This window comes from Gymnoscopelus microlampas (genome assembly GCF_963454915.1).
Source record: "Gymnoscopelus microlampas genome assembly, chromosome: 6".
In the NCBI taxonomy this organism is placed as follows: Eukaryota; Metazoa; Chordata; class Actinopteri; order Myctophiformes; family Myctophidae; genus Gymnoscopelus; species Gymnoscopelus microlampas.
The window spans coordinates 50,921,454-50,940,737 of record NC_139943.1 but is presented as its reverse complement, the minus strand read 5'-3'; the positions used below and the strand labels follow the sequence as shown (position 1 = coordinate 50,940,737).

The window sequence follows — 19,284 nt, the reverse complement described above, 5'->3', positions numbered from 1 at the left end:
CTGAGTCTGAGAGTTTGTTGATGTTATTCCCAGCGGCGTTCTTAAACATCCCCCAGTTAGTCTGGTAGAAGCAGGATTGTAGCATAGCGTCCATGTCCTCAGACCAGATTCGGGTCTCCTTCTCAACGACCGGCTCCCTTTTTAGCCTCTGTTTGTAGGCAGGTAGCAGCTGGATGGCGTAGTGGTCGGAGCTTCCTAGCGGTGGGCGGCGGAGAGCTTTGTATCCATCCTTGAAGGGCGTGTAGCAGTGGTCAAGAATATTGTCACCGCGGGTACTGCAGGTGACATGCTGGTGGAATTTGGGAAAGACATTTTTTAGGTCTGTCCGGTTGAAGTCGCCTAGGCAGATGACTGCGCAGTCTGGGTGACGATTTTCTTGTGCACTGATAGCCTGGTGTAATTCCCTCATAGCTGTGTCCTTATTAGCTCCAGGATGAATGTAAACAACGGCTACAATCACAATGCTGAAGTCACGTGGTAGGTAGAAAGGACGGCAGGCTATGATTAAAAGTTCAAGGTCTGGCGAGCAGTGGCTATCTAGGATTTTAACATCTTTGCACCAGTTGTTGTTGATCAGGGCACAAACCCCCCCCCCCACGTTGCTTACCGCTCAGTACAGGGTCTCTGTCTTTAATCTTTAAGAATCTGTGTATTCTTCGTCTCAGTGTTATACTTAACGCGCGCCAGTAAGTCGTCCATAGTGGTCACTGTTCTTGATTCACACAGAGATCTAACGTTCGCTAGCAGGATTGAAGGCAGTGCAGGTTTATATCCACGTTTTGTTGTTCTTACGAGGACGCCCACCCTTCTGCCTCGACGGCCTGGTCTCCGTCGTCTCCGTCGCTTCCATGTTAACGTTCCAGCGGTAACAAAGGGCTCCCCTCCCCCCACAAAGTCGCGTGGAGAGTTTTCGGCAAAAAAGTCCGGAATTCTGTGTGCAATCGCTTTGCTGATGTCCAGAAGTGCTTGTCTGTCGTAACGCCTTAGACACCCGACGGTGTAGGAAAAAAAGAGAAGGCTAAAAAATACCAAAAAAAAAGGGGAAAGCGTTGCGACGCTTGGGAGCGTGTAAAGGCGCAGCCGTTCCTCTCCATGGCGCGCCCACAGATCTAAACATTAAACTGATGACATTGCATCATATTCTGTACTTCTAAAGTTAAAAAGTCACTTAATAGATGTTGCACTAAATTGAGTGTGTAATACTTCCTTGTGATTGGCTGTGCTTTCTGGAGCTTCTGAGGCAAATTCCAAACATATGACGCCTAAGTATTCTAAAACAAATCATATAAAGTACAGTATGTCTCATTTGTTGTGAATAATGTGTTGAATGTTGTTCTTATTGTTATTTATTCTCTATATATCCCTCCCCTCTCCCCATGGGACACACGCACACGCACACACACACACACACACACACACACACACACACACACACACACACACACACGCACACGCGCACACACACACTCATTTACCAAAAAAAAACAAAAGGTTTCTGCCCGACAACAACAATATGTTACATTGTCAGTAAAGATGTCAAACAGTGACCCTGACTCAGTGTCTCCCTGACAGGTACTTATACTGGTCAGACTGTGGTAAAAACAACCCCCACATAGAGAGGATGGGGATGGACGGCACCAACAGGAGCATCATTGTGAAGGATAAGATCTACAAGCCCTACGGCCTGACGTTAGACTACATCAACGATCACATCTACTGGACCGACCGCGAGGAGAGACACATTCAGTTTGCCAACCTGGATGGAACCAACAGACACACAGGTAACACACACACACACACACACACACACACACACACACACACACACACACACACACACACACACACACACACACACACACACACACACAGTCACACACACACACACACACACACACACACACACACACACACACACACACACACACACACACACACACACACACACACACACACACACACACACACACACACAGAGGGGAGGAAGAAGTACTCAAATAAAATGAATCCCTATTATACTTGGTTGACTGGAGTCCCCCAGGGGTCTATTCTAGGCCCCTCCTTTTATCCTCTTTACATTAGATATCCTTTCAGAAAAAAGCATCTACAACAATGTTGCAGTGTGACATGTTGTGAGCTTGTAGATCTGCTTTTTCAGGTGAATGTTTGGCCCAGAATAGGATCACTAGGGTTCATGTGGTTAAATTAACACTCCAAAGTGTTACTGTGTATAGGAATAGATTATGTACATTTTTTTCATGAAGACAAAAACAAGGAAAACACTGAGAATATTGTTTACTTTTGTAAACTTTATTGGTGCATTTTAACTCGTGTTATAATATGCTTTATAATACTTTGTTCATGTATTTTATTGTGACTCTTTTGGTTTTGTGTGTCTGTAGTTGTGAGTTACCGCCATGGCATCTGGTCTATTACTCTGTTTGAGGATCACATCTACTGGATAGACAGTGAGACCAGTGAGACCGGCTCCATCCAGAGAGCCAACAAGACTCAGGGAACCAACATGATCAGTCTCATCAGCCTCCTGAATCCACTTGACCTCCAAATGTATCACCCCTATAGACAACCTGAGGGTCTGTACCACCTACTGTATACAACACTCTCATTATTACACTTTTCGTTTTATGACTTTTATTTATTGTGTTATTGTATTTGATCTGTTTTGAAAAGGGTTACATGAATACACATTATTATCATTATTATTATGGTTCTTATTATTATTATTACTACCCTTATTATTATTATTATTATTAGTAGTAGTAGTAGTAGTAGTAGTAGTAGTAGTAATTTGAAATTGATAGTTTTGTTGCTTGATTCTGATTGGCTGAATCCTGTTGTAAAAAACTGAATAACCACACATATGGATCACATGTATGTGTATCACTGTTCCAACATCTTGTTTACAATATTCATCATAACTTTCCATGAATGAATTACTGTTTGTGATTTAGTTTTTCCTTTAGCAAGGTTAGAGGAGCATTTACACTGCAACCTCCTGTGGTTTACAGGCAGACAGGGACTATTTTCTTGTAGAAATTATTTTGAAATTGATATTAAATACAGTTTTAATTGGGTTGTCTATGATGTCATGTTGCCATATTTGGTGTTTTATCAAAGCAATAAACCATGCCATGTGAGGTGGTGGTTTATAGTGATTGTAGAACAGTCAGATCTGCTCTGCATCGTTCCTAACAACACCTCATAGCTGCTCTAAACTCACAATAAACCACAGCCTGGTGTGACTTATTGCTTTATTCTAACATATAGGTGTGTGTTCTCATGTTTGTTCCATGTGTGCATGTTTTCTCCACCCTGCAGTGGCCGGTCACCCGTGTCAGACCAACAATGCAAGCTGCAGTAGCCTGTGTCTGCTCTCACCTGGAGGAGGCTACAAGTGTTCCTGTCCCGCCCACTTCTACTTGGCAGCTGATGGCAAGCAGTGCATGTCCAACTGCACTGCCAGCCAGGTGATTCACCTCACCTTCACTTGTGTTACGCTGTATGAATTTATGTCTCATGTCTGCTTTTGATACATTACTGATTCTAAACATAATCCTCTGTGTCCCTCTTCAGTTTGTTTGTAAGAACTACAAGTGCATTCCGTTGTCGTGGAAATGTGACACAGTAGATGACTGTGGGGACCGGTCAGACGAACCTGCAGACTGCTGTGAGTTGAGACAGAAATACTACCTCATTATTCATGCTTTATTATCAGTGTTGGGACTAATGTGTTACTTAATAACGCAACTACTTTTTTTAACTATAGTAACCTAACTAATTACTTTTTTCAGGTTTGATTATGTTGTATCACTGATATATAAATGGACACGTTACTCGTTTCTTGATTTAAAAATAGCCGACAACTTCAGAGGATGAAAGGTTTATTATGATCTGACTTCTACTTCTTATTAGAGGTCCTTGTGCATGGGCTCTGCACAAGGACCAGGTCACATGATGTATGGGCCAAACCACAATGTGTAAAATATACACACAGGATTAGAGAGACATGACGTTCCATGAGATGATTTCTACACTCTGTGCATTGATAAACGAGGCCCAAATCCATCTAATTTGATACAAAGTAGGCTACGTAACGGCGACTTCTCCGTCTTCTGTGGGCCTACAGTGAAATAAAGTAGGCTACGGCCCATTTCAAAATAATAATTTTGAAACATTAGGGCTGTATGATTTTGCTTAAAATAAAATCCCTGATGTTTTTCTCTGAAAACTTGATTTTCGATTTCAATAAAATCTGTATCTTTTTTATAATGTTTTTATTTTAAAAATGTTGTAACAAATGAGAATTTTCCCATTGGGAATAAAGTGTAAACGTTAAAGAAAATTTAGCGACAACTTTTACATTTCATACATTTGAAAACATGTGAAATGGGACATTCTGCATAATGAGCACTTTCTACTTTTGGTACTTTAAGTACATTTTGATGTCAATACTACTGTACTCGTAAAAGAGTATTTCTATATTCCAGTATCGATACTTTTACTTAAGTAAGACATGTGAATACGTTTTGCACCACTGCTGCTTTTCCAGGTTGTACAAAATATTTGGTGAATTTAATTTGCAGAAGAGCTCTCGCCTCGCGTAGCTGTCTTGTGCTTGTTGCGCCGGACACATAAGTGCCAGCTTTGCAGACAGTACACTCTGCTTCCTATTGGTCACAACCATGACGAAAACTCAACTTTTTCTGCATTTCAGCGCTTTTGCGTTTCACCATTTGCAAAGTATTTGAGTTTTTATGTTTCTCCTCAGCTCTCGAGGCTGAACCAACACAAAACACAACGGGTAAGTCTGTCTGTCTGTCTGTCTGTCTGTCTGTCCGTCCGTTGGTGTTTAATTAAATCACAGCCCCTTAAAAACATGCCTCTAACTCTCATATTGTAACCAATGAAATGTGTTGATATTTGTATTTAAAGTGAATAAAAAGCTGAGTCAGTAAATATAGCAGCTTCACTGTGTCAGTGGTGTGTTTGACATAGAAAGGAAACACATCCCATCTGACGTGGACCCCCATCTGAAAATGTTTTGTGCCAGGGACCCCCAGAAGATTTGTGTTAAAAGAGATCTGAATGATTCAAAAATAGCAGAACTACAAGCTCGCAGTGCTGTGAGCTTGTAGATCTGCTATTTTTGAAAAGCCAACGCTAACATCTAAAATTAAACGGATGCTTTCCCATTTTTTGTGTATTTTTAAAGGTAAACCAACTCAAATGTAATGTCTCACTTTCTCCAGAGGTGGAGCCCTTCCTCATCGTAGCCACCAGGTACAACCTGATGAAGATCAGCTTGGACGGCTCCAGCTCCACAGAGCTCAAACAGGTGAAAACCATTAGACATAACAACACATCCTATGTAATCCTATACACACTGCTTTTGACATGCTGGAATGTACTCCTGTCTGAGACTAACACAACTGATGTGGTGTGACAGAAGTATAAGTGGGCTCTGGACTTTGACTATCAGCAGCAGATGATCTACTGGGCAGAAGAGAACCCTCTCATGATCAGTCGCATGCACATCAATGGCAGTGATGTCCAGGTCAGTGTGACAATGACAACGATGAGGATGAATGGCAGGGAAGAGAAGAAACCGGGGACGCATCTGTGTTACCACTTCAACCATTATTTTATACTTTGGCTATTAAAAAATAGCAGATATACAAGCTCATAGCGCGGCACCGAGTGCCGCGCTATGAGCTTGTAGATCTGCTATTTTAGAAAAATCTTGAAAATGTGTGCAAATCTTTTGTTGTATATTTTTTAAAGCGAACATTTTTAACTAAAATCTTTGCTTCTGGGGGGTCCCTGGAACAAAATATGTTTTCGGGGTCCTTGACATGAAAATGTTTGATCACCACTTATATATTAGGGTTAGGGTTAGTTTGCAACATAAGTTTTTCAGGAAACTGTTAGGATTTAAAAGACATTTCCCCCAGAAGCAAAGATTTGAGTTAAAGATGTTCGCTTTAAAAATATATATATATATTCAAAGATTTGCACACATTTTCACAATTTTTCAAAAATAGTAGATACAAGCTCTGCCGCGCTATGAGGTTGCATATCTGCTATTGTTGAATAGCCAAAGGAATTGAAGTGAATTCTGTGTAACACACCGTGGTTAAATAACGTGGAATAAACGCAAGCCGTTAGTGGGGATGCAGGACAAAGGAGACTAGTCCGTGGTGATAAGGTTTCCTCCGTGTCTTTATTTGTCGACAAGGAGCATAAAAGGTAACTGCAGAGGGTCCAGAAATTAGCAGCACCCTGCTTTCACATTCAACAGGCGCATATATACTCTAGATTTCAAAATAGGCTCCTTGGTTTCAGAGCCCCTCCTGTCCTCATTTTCAACCAATCACAGGCTGATCCGTCATGGCCGAGCGGGCAGCCAACTGCGCATCTTTAATAGGGTCACACAATGCCTTGAAATCAATTCCACAATAATATGCTTTCAGTACAGAACCACATTTCACAATTAAGTTTCATTATGAGATTAATACTCTGCACATTATACACTTTAAAATGGTACCAAGAATCATGTTCTCATTCATCTGTAAACAATAGTTGCTTAATGAGGCTTCTAATAACGCAGGAATCAATTCAGAGTGTACACTTTTACTTCTCCTGGCTTCTACTCTAGTTAAAATCACACAGGCCATAGTTAGAGACTTTGTTCATTTTACTTCAGTATATGTTTTCACCCAGAATAAATAATCTTTTAGGAGTAACTTTGTGCTTTAAGCCAGTTGCTAAAAACCTGTACGATTATTCACACAGGTATGCAAAATGAATCCGAGCAAGAGGTGACTTCACAGCAGTTTCCCAGTTGCCTTGTGGCCACCCGCCTTATCACAGGGGAACAATGGTTATTGAAATTCATTCAAATTAAGACAAAAGAATGGCTTGATCCCTTGTTTTGGGTTCACACTCAAGACCTGTAACTTCTGCTTCAGAACAAAAGGCAGGAACTTCAAGGTGTGACTGATTTAAATCAGACTGTCTTCAAATCTAGACAGACTGGCACCCATTTTGTTACTGGGGCTGTCTCTCCAAGCAAATGGTCAACCTTTTGCTCATTTTAACCTTTTAAATAAGTCAAGTTCTGGCCTATTTTATGTATGATTATGTTATGAAATATACAGCATAACCCCTCTCAGAAGACTTATAACGTCTTCTGTAAATCAGAGCTTTAGGATATATTTCAGCACAAAATCATAATCCAAACCTCTGCCTGGGAAACAACCTGCAAAAAGTTAGTGTATGCAATACCCCTCTTGATTGTAGAATGGTAACCTATACAAATCAAAAAATAAAACCAAAACCTTAATTTTTAAAATCAGCTCCATCTGTATCTCACTCATTGGCTTAGTTCAACTGAATAAGATGTCTATCAACCAAGGCACGTTTGTGTCGCGAACCACATTCGTTTCCTCAATAGCTAGAGAATCATTTGACAGATCCAATATATACAGTCGCGGCATGCCACTCCAGTCGTGTTCAATCTCAATTTCTCCCCGAAAAGAACACGAACGAGTTCGCTTCTTGGCCAAAGTAGCGACTCTCCCACGCGTGCACTCGTGGGTCGTAATCTCTCAAAGAAAAACCTTGATCTCAACACAACCGGGTCAGCACATCACAACAATACACTAGAGACCAGTCAAATTATTAAACCGCCATGAATGAAGCACAAATCAAATTTAACCTTTGTAATAAAATAAAACCAAAACAATTCATCCAATAAACCAATTAATATCAAGCATAGTCTGTACCTCATTACAACCTGCAACAAGCATAGTCAAAAAAGACATCAGGAATACATTACGACATGTGGTTTACAAGAGGCTCACGCGCTTACAGAAGGAACTTCTGTATTTTTCTTTTTTCGCCTATACTAACAAACGCAATCTTCTTCTTGTTCCTGTATTTATGGAATGTTCAGTCATTGAAGCAAAAAACTGTTCACAGCTTGGGACAAGGGAAAAAGAAAAGGGGGTTGGAATAAAAACTGTTCACAGCTTGGAACAAGAGAAAAAGAAAAGGGGGTTGTGAAAATGATGAAGCGTGGGGGTGTAGTGTCATTTTCCAATGACACTTACTGGGGCATTTCTCTGTGCTTGCAAAAGACGTGTGAAAACTTACACGGATCGCCAAAAATCACCCCTCCACTGAGAGAGGGTATGGCAACTTGGTTGAATCTCCAAGTCCTGCAGATCTGTATTCTGGAACATCTAGCCGTCCGCTTGACGTCTGTGGCTCTATCCTTCTGCCGTCGTGTAGTGTTGTAGTTCGATGAGTAGACAGATGAGAAGTTGACCTCAGGTTGAAGATTCACACCGCCCCTGGTTTGCAGAGCTGAGTTGAAACAGTAGACCTTCTCGTTTTTTGCAGTCGTCTCCTAGATCTGAGGCCCCGTCCCCTTCTGGATCGCTATGAGGCCACACCCTGGTCTCCTGTAGAGCTGATGGCGGGGGTAGAGTCCCTTCCTGGTGTAGCTGTCTCACTTTTGGCAGCAGGAACAGTGATGAGTCGAGGTTGTCACTTGTAGCCGCTGTCATCCACTGTGGACTTCTGCCGACATGATTCGTTCGACCTCTCCTCGACACCCGGTTCTGACAGCCTGATTCCTCTGACAGCTTATCACCTATCCGTTCACCTCCTCCTCAGCATCTCCGTTCCTTCCTAGCACGAGAAGATTTTGGAAAAAACGTCCCTACACTTTCCTAAGAAATAAAACATGCACCCCTTCCAGTCAATACACTCACACAAGAGGTGTTACTCATTCACTCAATTTAGTTCATGCAAAGGTATTAGTGTAGGTCACGAAAAACTCTTAATTAAATATTGATCTGGCCTATGAACTGGTCAGTTTGTTCCTAAAAAATACTATGTCCAAAACCCCAATTTTAAATGTTCCCTTTTATACCTCCCCTCTTGAGACATAAGGCCATACTAATGGACATCATGTCTCATTAAACCCCAAAAGATCAGCACTGAAGTCCCAAAATTACAAAAATGTTATACTGTGCACTGTAGCAACAGCTAAGTTTCTCCACGGTGTCTCAGTACTGACAACAATTTACCATTCGTGTATGACGCTCACCGAACCAGTTTACTGGATCTGTCCCAATCCACACCCTACTGTGGAAAATGGCCAAACAATTTAGTCCTAATTATTCTTATTATCGTACATTGTCCTATAGCTATACTCGAAATGAGCAGGAAAAAAAATACCAGTGTCAAAAAACGAACAGCATCTCTAGCTCCTTCCAACAAACCATCCTATACTAGGTTAAAACTTTGTTAAATTTAGTCAACCACCTGAAAGCATATCAAACTCTATGCTAAATCTCCAATTAGAGTAATTGACAGTGATCACTATTATGATTCAAAATAGGTAGAAAATAAAGTTGTGGCTTCGCTTCTTTTTTTTTTTTTTTTTTTTTAAGGTTCCATGGTGACTCAGGGTTTTCTTTTCTTGTCAACAACGGTTTATGTATTCCATCATTGCCCTACGCCACCTGTTCCAACATGTCCAGCTAAAGTAATGTCTCTGTACGTGTCAACTTTTGAAATGTCTCTATTCCTATATCTTCTTGTCATCCATACGGCAGGGAGCAATAACTGAAGTGTGTTGCCCGGGGAGGGGACAGTGTTGTGCAAAATGAGTCATATGACCACACGTGAAGCAACCCGTATACTTGAGAGGCCTGTTCCTCGGCCCAGAAAATGGTCTAAATCCTTGCACTTGCTGATGTGCCCCTTGCGGTGCAGGTATAGGGGTGGGAGTCTGCTGTGGTGCAGACCGATAGCCTTCCGGATGGGGAACCAGCTGTTGATACTCCATGTGCCCCTGCTGCACACAGTCAGGGAGTCGCCAGGTCGGGCTGAAACCTGGTAAAATCTGTGGGGTACCTTGTAGAAGAGCTGGGGCTGCCCGTGGAGCAATGGGGTTGATAGCCGGTGGTATCTGGTTACACTGGCGTCAAAGATGTCCATATTTCTGACAGATGTAGCACGGCCCTCTGAAGGGACCTCCCTGATGTCGTCGTAACGGCTTTGGGTTTGCTTGCCTGTCACCTGCTTCCTGGACGCTGCTCTTTAGATCTGGTCCCGCCATATCAACCACTGCTCCAGCTCCCAGCCCGTCTCGTAGTCCATTGTCACTGCAATGCCCTGTGTCCAGGGCTGACAATTGGTCGATAGGTTCCTCATCCAGTGATGTAGTGGAATCAGAAGATATGGCATTCTTTCCAACCGGCTCCTTACTGGACCGCTCTATGGCAGCCAACCTGGCTCGACTTTGTGCATAAGCCTTGTTCAATTTTTCACCTCCTTTGAAAAATAATTTAAAGACAACATTCTCCCTTGTCTCTATGTCTAAGCAATCCTTCTGATATGCTCTAGCAAGCATTCCGAATGTGTCAATAATTTTTGGGTCAAACATGCTGTCTCGTGGCCAAGGATTTGAAGGGTGCAACAACTTGTTCTCCCATATTCCCAAAATTGTGCTGATCACATCAATAAAAGAATCCTCTTGTTGTAAGGAGTGTTTCTGCTGTACCGATACCATAATTGTTGATCAAATATCCGACTGATATTAAACCACAATTATTATCACGTTACTTCAACCTCTATAGGTATTCCCCTCTGGAATCAGATTTTACTTACACTATACTATGTTTTATATCAATTTTCCTTCTAAAAATCACACACAAATCATAAATGTCTCGAGTCCACAACGGACCTTTGTCAGTTCCTTAAGAACAGTTTTGAAGGAGAAATAATATGGGAATATTATAATGCAAGTGTGATGTGTCTATACCACTCAACACACACGTGAGTCAACCCAATAGTGTTGCTCCTATATCCTAAATGTTTGAATTTGTATAAATGTGTAAGTCTGGTCAATACATTACTTCAATCCCAGACATGAACCGTCCTCTATTAGCCAGGACCGGAAACAACTCAACCGAATTTGGCGCTCCCCTCCCACGGAAAACTATGAACAGACATGAACGGATTAAATTAGACACAATACAGACAAACAACATTAATCAAGCATACTTAACAGTGAACTCACACACAAGAAACACCATAGAATACCAATAGGCTGAATAACTGGTTAGACAAAGACTGTTAAAAGAAAGGATAACTCCTATAAGTTAGAAATGTTAAAGCACAAAAGAACACAGAACCTCTCAAACTTCTCATTCATACAGTGTGCATGCAACCTTTGTGTCTACCACTAGGTGAAGTCAGTCCAGGTGTTTGGATGCGTCAACCACTGGAAGGGGCAGGTTCATAAAATAGGAACCACTCCCACTGCAAGATGCGTCACCAGACACTAACCTAAATATATCTCTTAACCACCAGAGCGCGATAATCGACAAACTAAAATGATAACACAATGTTCTGTAGTTCTGAGTTCTACCACTGTGGTGGAAAACTACAACTCCCAAACTGTCTACTTAAATTAAGAAACTAAAATTGAATTCACTTTTAGCAAAATAAGAATCACCAATATCTCCCCGTTGCAACAATTCAGACGCTTTTTGGAATAAGCCCCCAAACCCCTGCAATTAGAAAGATTGAGAAACTTCTACTTAATCGTCCTCCCTTTTAGCCTTTTATTATAACCAAACCCTAAATACCCCCCTCTGTATTCAATCACAAATATAAGCATCACTTACGATCCAGTAACCAACCAAAATGTAACACTTCCATGAATTAAAACACACAGATCGTATCACACCTATAGTTTGACTATAATTAACAGGATTTGTCCACATGTCGCTACAAAACGTTACCCCAATAATCAACCCTTAGCATTATCAAAAACAACAATGACCCCGTCGAGTCCCCTAGCGTCCTAGGTTTGTTATTTCTCAGAAAAATAGCCTTACGTCAATAAGGAGGAACAAAATTATAGTACTTAAACAGTCAGTTAAATTATTAAATTAAATCTGTCGTGTATAAAACACAAAACCGACCGAATTCAAATCTTTTCAACAAATCCTTTCCTCCATATTATCTTAGTATTATTATTATCTTAATACTAAACACCATACTTTAGCACGAATTGAAATAATTATAATCAATCCACTCCTACACGCCATTATTACACTAACAATTATTTTCGTCCCTTTTTTCAACTATATTCAACACTCCAAAAAGATCATCTTCATTGATTTTAGGCCTAAATAATCATATCTGTGTAATTTCAACCTAAGTCCTTAGATAATTATTTCATACTATTTATTTCAGCTTCATCATCCCCTCACGACACATAAAACAATTGAAATGTGTCAGTAACGATCTCCAACTCGCCAATAACTCACAAATACAACCTATTTAAACAATTTACAATGGAACAAGCCATCTCCCTCAATACTGCTAATAAACTCCTTTCACATAAAAACAACTTCAAGCCTCAACCTTTTTGTCAAAACGTACAACTATAAGTGCTTCAAATCATCACAACAGACACAACCGTACTTAAAACATCAAACATCAAACACGTACTTGAACACACCTACCCACGGGCTACCAAAATCAAAACCACAGAACCAAATTATCTACAAAAATGGAATTACTACGAAATCAAATAAAGACCACATCCCTCCTCATGCATAATATCGGCCAACATTAAATTAACGAAATACACTGCTACCACGAAAGCAGAATAAACCGCATAAAAGAGTTATTGCATAAATGTAAAAAGTGTAAAGAAATAAAGAAATCAAATTTAAACCACACAAACCATAGCCGTGCCAAGCTAATCATCTTCCCTTCTGCAAATAATCAGCCAATTTCTCGTACTTAGCATCTTGCAAACATATTAGACTCCAACCCCTATATGCCTCTTTGACAAAAATGGCAGCTGAATGCGGTCAAAACTACAGCGCCTCGTCAACATTTTTTTTTTTTTGTAAGGTTACTTGCTTATACTTCCGGCAATGGGTCTGGAATATATTCACTACTAACTGTCTCGCAATTGAACTGAAGATTTAAAGAACATCAAGATAATTAAGCGTAACTTGTTTAAAAGTTTGGAAAACGATTATGAGTGCAGTAAAAACAGCCAAAAAGAGAGCAAAGGAAACAAAAGAAGATTTTCAGACTTAAAGGGAACCACAAAGCGACTCCCAAAAAACTACAAAGCAAGATGGCCGCAAAACCGCTAGACCACTGTAGCCAAAATACTTAGAATTCGATCTCAGCACCAAATGTAACCACCAAAGGACAATCATTACACGCCGAAGCCCCAATATTATGGCTCACCCGTGTGACTAAGAGAGGTGAAAACGATCGGGCCTACTACAAATCTAATCATAATAACCCAACAGACCAACGTGCACAAGCACCACACCACAGTGTAATCATGAATGGGATATGTAGAAAGAGAAACCTATTATTGTCGGTTACTGTAACATGAAGTCCTATGATATTTTTATAAATCCAAACGGGTACGGTAACCAGGCTAATTATCTTCCCCTCTGCAAATACTCAGTCAACTACCTGTACTTAACATCTTGCAGATATATAAAAATATATCCACTATTAACTGGCTTGCAATTGAACTGAAGATTTGCAGAAAATCAAGACAACTAAGCGTAACTTATTTAAAAGTTTGGAAAACGAAACAGCTCCAGATATAGTCAATTATCACAGGACATTGTATCGAAAAACTACAGACTAGCAAAAGCTAGGTTGAAAGAGAAAGAGAAGAAAAAAAAAAAAAAACAATAACAGAAAAGATACAGACATGAGCTGTATTTCACCAAAAAGAGCACAATGGAAGAAGGAGAATTAGCCAGCCAAATTTACATGCTGAGAAAAGATAAGCCTTAGTGACATTCACAACAAGAGCAAGTTTCAGCAGAAACATAAAAGTGTTTGCAGAGCCACTTAACCAGCCCCAATCATAAACGCAACGCATTTCGCATGTACTCCTAAACAGAAACCAAACATAATTTCATCAAACATCATCTTTTTACTTCAGCATTCGCAATGCTATATTCCTGGCCTACACCAACACTTTCCCCAGGGATAAAGACCGGGCTTAACGAGTCGTTAAAAAACACATCGCCACTTTTTCATCCATCGCCCTTTACCTCCAACAAAAGTATCACCTATAGCCGAACGAACGATTCATGCCTCTTAGCATTCCATATGCTACTACACCTCTAGTCATAGACATTTTACGGGCGTCTAGCACTCGTGGTCTAGCGCGCGCCGATGTCTCCAAACGCCTGTACATAACGCTTAGAGCTTATAACCGGGATCCATGTAAAAAATAAACATGGCATTTCAAATGCCACACATAGGTATAACGGAGCTGGCTTATCCTCTCACACTCGGGTAACATCTAAAATGTATCTCTCTTATCCCTACACGGTAGAACACTACAAAATACATAACCATACGAATTCAACCCTATTCTGCTATACTACTCAACGATTTGACTCGACTAATTGTTAGACTTATGCCGAGAATAATATTCATAATCACAAGTATCTTCCATTGTTCCCAAGACACAGTCAAGGCCACGAGTGACCAGCCCTTACGCCAGCGTGCCACTATGAGCACGTTTTGAGGACACACAGATTGCCACTAAGTCCCCATACCATTATTTACAGTTAAATTTTCACGGGAAGGCTATAAAAGCGAAGCCCCAACTTTCAATGCCTCAGTTCTCAATATCGCAACAAGGTACGTTTAAGCCATATTACACAACAGGTTCTGCATCCTCTTTATGCGCATAACCAGCATACCAAATTACACATGTGTTGTACTGCCGCTAACAAGCCGTGAGCCCATATAGAGCCCCTAAACCTGTATTATTGTACTTCAAAGTACCCATTATCCTCACGGCCTCCCCAATCCATACATCCCCCATAAATGCGTACGTTGCCACGAATGCGTACACAGAATACAAGAAAACAACAGGATCTTTAACGAGTACCCCCTCAGATAAAACCATTTCACAGAAATGTGGCTATAGTAACACTCACCGTTTGAGCAGCACAAAACTCCACACATCCAGAAAAAGTCCTCCTAAGGCGGATAGTTAAATCGTCTGCCGAACAACGCCAACTGAAGTGAATTCTGTGTAACACACCGTGGTTAAATAACGTGGAATAAACGCAAGCCGTTAGTGGGGATGCAGGACAAAGGAGACTAGTCCGTCGTGATAAGGTTTCCTCCGTGTCTTTATTTGTCGACAAGGAGCATAAAAGGTAACTGCAGAGGGTCCAGAAATTAGCAGCACCCTGCTTTCACATTCAACAGGCGCATATATACTCTAGATTTCAAAATAGGCTCCTTGGTTTCAGAGCCCCTCCTGTCCTCATTTTCAACCAATCACAGGCTGATCCGTCATGGCCGAGCGGGCAGCCAACTGCGCATCTTTAATAGGGTCACACAATGCCTTGAAATCAATTCCACAATAATATGCTTTCAGTACAGAACCACATTTCACAATTAAGTTTCATTATGAGATTAATACTCTGCACATTATACACTTTAAAATGGTACCAAGAATCATGTTCTCATTCATCTGTAAACAATAGTTGCTTAATGAGGCTTCTAATAACGCAGGAATCAATTCAGAGTGTACACTTTTACTTCTCCTGGCTTCTACTCTAGTTAAAATCACACAGGCCATAGTTAGAGACTTTGTTCATTTTACTTCAGTATATGTTTTCACCCAGAATAAATAATCTTTTAGGAGTAACTTTGTGCTTTAAGCCAGTTGCTAAAAACCTGTACGATTATTCACACAGGTATGCAAAATGAATCCGAGCAAGAGGTGACTTCACAGCAGTTTCCCAGTTGCCTTGTGGCCACCCGCCTTATCACAGGGGAACAATGGTTATTGAAATTCATTCAAATTAAGACAAAAGAATGGCTTGATCCCTTGTTTTGGGTTCACACTCAAGACCTGTAACTTCTGCTTCAGAACAAAAGGCAGGAACTTCAAGGTGTGACTGATTTAAATCAGACTGTCTTCAAATCTAGACAGACTGGCACCCATTTTGTTACTGGGGCTGTCTCTCCAAGCAGATGGTCAACCTTTTGCTCATTTTAACCTTTTAAATAAGTCAAGTTCTGGCCTATTTTATGTATGATTATGTTATGAAATATACAGCAGAATCTAAAATGTCACAGATGCGTTCCCGGTCTTAATGGGTTACACTACCCTATCACAAAAGTATTGTAGTAACTGCATACAAATTATAAAACAATAAAATGGTGAGTATATTCAGAGTACATGTATGGTTGATTGACAGGTCCTTCACAACACGTTGATCAGCTATCCATCCAGTCTAGCTGTTGATTGGGTGGCAGGAAACCTGTACTGGTGTGACATTGGCATGGAAACCATAGAGGTGTCCAAACTAAACGGGTCGTACAGAACGGTCCTGGTCAACACCGGCCTGAAGGAGCCATTATCCATTGCTGTGGATGTACGCTATGGGTAAGAGCACTGTGGTGACATCATGAACCTCACACTGTGGTGACATTATGAACCTCACACTGGTGACATCATGAACCTCACACTGTGGTGACATCATGAACCTCACACTGTGGTGACATCATGAACCTCACACTGTGGTGACATCATGAACCTCACACTGTGGTGACATCATGAACCTCACACTGTGGTGACATCATGAACCTCACACTGTGGTGACATCATGAACCTCACACTGTGGTGACATCATGAACCTCACACTGAATGTATCAACCATGCTGTGAAACACCACGGATACAAGAAGACTGAATTACATCTAAACATTAAACTGATGACATTGCATCATATTCTGTACATCTTGTAAAGTGAAGTGAAAAAGTCACTTAATAGATGTTTTTGTAGGAGAATAAGAAGGATAGAGTTTACCTCATGAGGAATATTTAAATAGTATCATGTAAGTTGTCACTCACTGAAAACTAACCCTCACTGATTGGCTGTGCTTTCTGGAGCTCCTATGAGGCAAATTCCAAACATGTGACGCCTAAGTATTCTAAAACAAATCATAAAAAGCACAATATGTCTGATTTGTTGTGAATAATGTGTTGAATGTTGTTATTGTTGTTATTTATTTCCTACTGTATGTACCGCACATGCACGCACGCACGCGTGACCCTGACTCAGTGTCTCCCTGACAGGTACTTGTACTGGACAGACAGTGGTAAAAACAACCCCCACATAGAGAGGATGGGGATGGACGGCACCAACAGGAGCATCATCGTTAAGGATAAGATCTACCAGCCCAAGGGCCTGACGTTAGACTACATGAACGATCACATCTACTGGAGCGACAACAAGGAGAAACACATTGAGTTTGCCAACCTGGATGGAACCAACAGACACACAGGTAACACACGCACAGACGCACGCGCACGCACACACACACACACACACACACACACACACACACACACACACACACACACACACACACACACACACACACACACACACACACACACACGCACATGTACTGGAAGAAGTACTAAATTATTTACTTACTGGAGTTCCCCAGGGGTCTATTCTAGGCCCCTCCTTTAATCTTCTTCATTGGATAAAAGGATTACGTTAGATATCTTTGCAGAAAATAGCCGATCTACAAGCTCATAACATGTTGCAGTGTAACACGTTGTGAGCTTGTAGATCTGCTATTTACGGTGTATGTCTGGCCCAGAATAGGATCACTTGGGTTCATGTGGTTAAATTAACACTCCAGAGTGTTACTGTGTATAAGAATGGATTATGTTCATTTTTACATGAAGAAAAAAACAAGGAAAACAGTGAGAACATGATTTGCTTTTGTAAACTTTATTGATGCATTTTAACTCTTGTTATAATATTCTTTATAATACTTTGTTCATGTATTTTATAATATTGTGACTCTTTTGGTTTTGTGTGTGTGTAGTTGTGAATCACAACATCATCCCTGCTATTACTCTATTTGAGGATCACATCTACTGGATAGACTGGGGGACCGACTCCATCTACAGAGCCAACAAGACTCACGGAACCAACAAGATCAGTCTCACCAGCAACCTGAACTATCCATCTGACCTCCACATGTATCACCCCTATAGACAACCTGAGGGTCTGTACCACCTACTGTATACAACACTCTCACTATTACTCTCACTGGGGGCGGCCATAGCTGAGTGGTTAGAGAGCCCGGCTGGGCAGCCAGAGGCTCTACAGTAGTTGTAGCAGGTTAGATTCCAGCATGTGTCCGTGTGTCCCAGAGCAAGACTCTAAACCCCTAATAGCTCTCAGAGCGCCGTAGAATGGCTGCTCACTGCTCCCAGTAGGATGGGTAAATGTTGTTCTGTTATCACATGGATCACATGTATGTGTATAACTGCTCCAACATCTTGTTTACAATATTCATCATAACTTTCCATGGATGAATTACTGTTTGTGATTTAGTTTGTCCTTTAGCAAGGTAAGAGGAGCATTTACAGTACAACCTCCTAGTTGTTTACAGGCAGACAGGGACTATTTTCTTGTAGAAATGATTCTGAAATTGATATTAAATACAGTTTTAATTGGTTGTCTATGATTGTCATGTTGCCATATTTGGTGTTTTATCAAAGCAATAAACCATGTGAGGTGGTGGTTTACAGTGATTGTAGAACCGTTAGAGGGTTGTAGTCACTCTGCTCTTCATCGTTCCTAACAACACCTCATAGCTGCTCTAAACTCACATTAAACCGCAGCCTGGTGTGGCTTATTGCTTTATTCTAACATATAGTTGTGTGTTCTCATGTTTGTTCCATGTGTGCATGTTTTCTCCACCCTGCAGTGGCCGGTCACCCGTGTCAGACCAACAATGGAGGCTGCAGTAACCTGTGTCTGCTCTCAACTGGAGGAGGCTACAAGTGTTCCTGTCCCACCCACTTCTACTTGGCAGCTGATGGCAAGCAGTGCATGTCCAACTGCACTGCCAGCCAGGTGATTCACCTCGCCTTCACTTGTGTTACGCTGTAGGACTTTATGTCTCATGTCTGCTTTTGATACAGTACTGATTCTAAACATAATCCTCTGTCTCCCCCATCAGTTTGTTTGTAAGAATGAAAAGTGCATTCCATTGTCGTGGAAATGTGACACGATAGACGACTGTGGGAACTGCTGTGAGTTGAGACCTCGCGCGCACGCACGCACGCACGCACGCACGCACACACACACACACACACACACACACACACAGACTCACACACACA

The 19,284-nt window shown here is 41.1% G+C and overlaps 1 protein-coding gene and 1 long non-coding RNA gene across 2 annotated transcripts in view; both read left to right on the top strand.

Moving 5' to 3' along the window:
* The window catches only part of LOC311047890 (low-density lipoprotein receptor-related protein 1-like), a gene marked incomplete at its 3' end in the record, with an annotated part of 54,647 nt that extends 38,127 nt beyond the window's left edge, over positions 1-16,520 (top strand). The window contains exons 3-5 of the mRNA XM_084060839.1: positions 5,271-5,356; positions 5,471-5,575; positions 16,329-16,520. Coding sequence (XP_083916965.1) covers positions 5,271-5,356; positions 5,471-5,575; positions 16,329-16,520 — 383 coding nt within the window. The remainder of the gene's footprint in view (positions 1-5,270; positions 5,357-5,470; positions 5,576-16,328) is intronic.
* On the top strand, positions 2,470-3,804 carry LOC311047483. The gene is made up of 3 exons (XR_014601001.1): positions 2,470-2,594; positions 3,340-3,488; positions 3,595-3,804. It is a non-coding gene; the product is annotated as an uncharacterized lncRNA (long non-coding RNA).
* Positions 16,521-19,284: the final 2,764 nt, after the last annotated feature.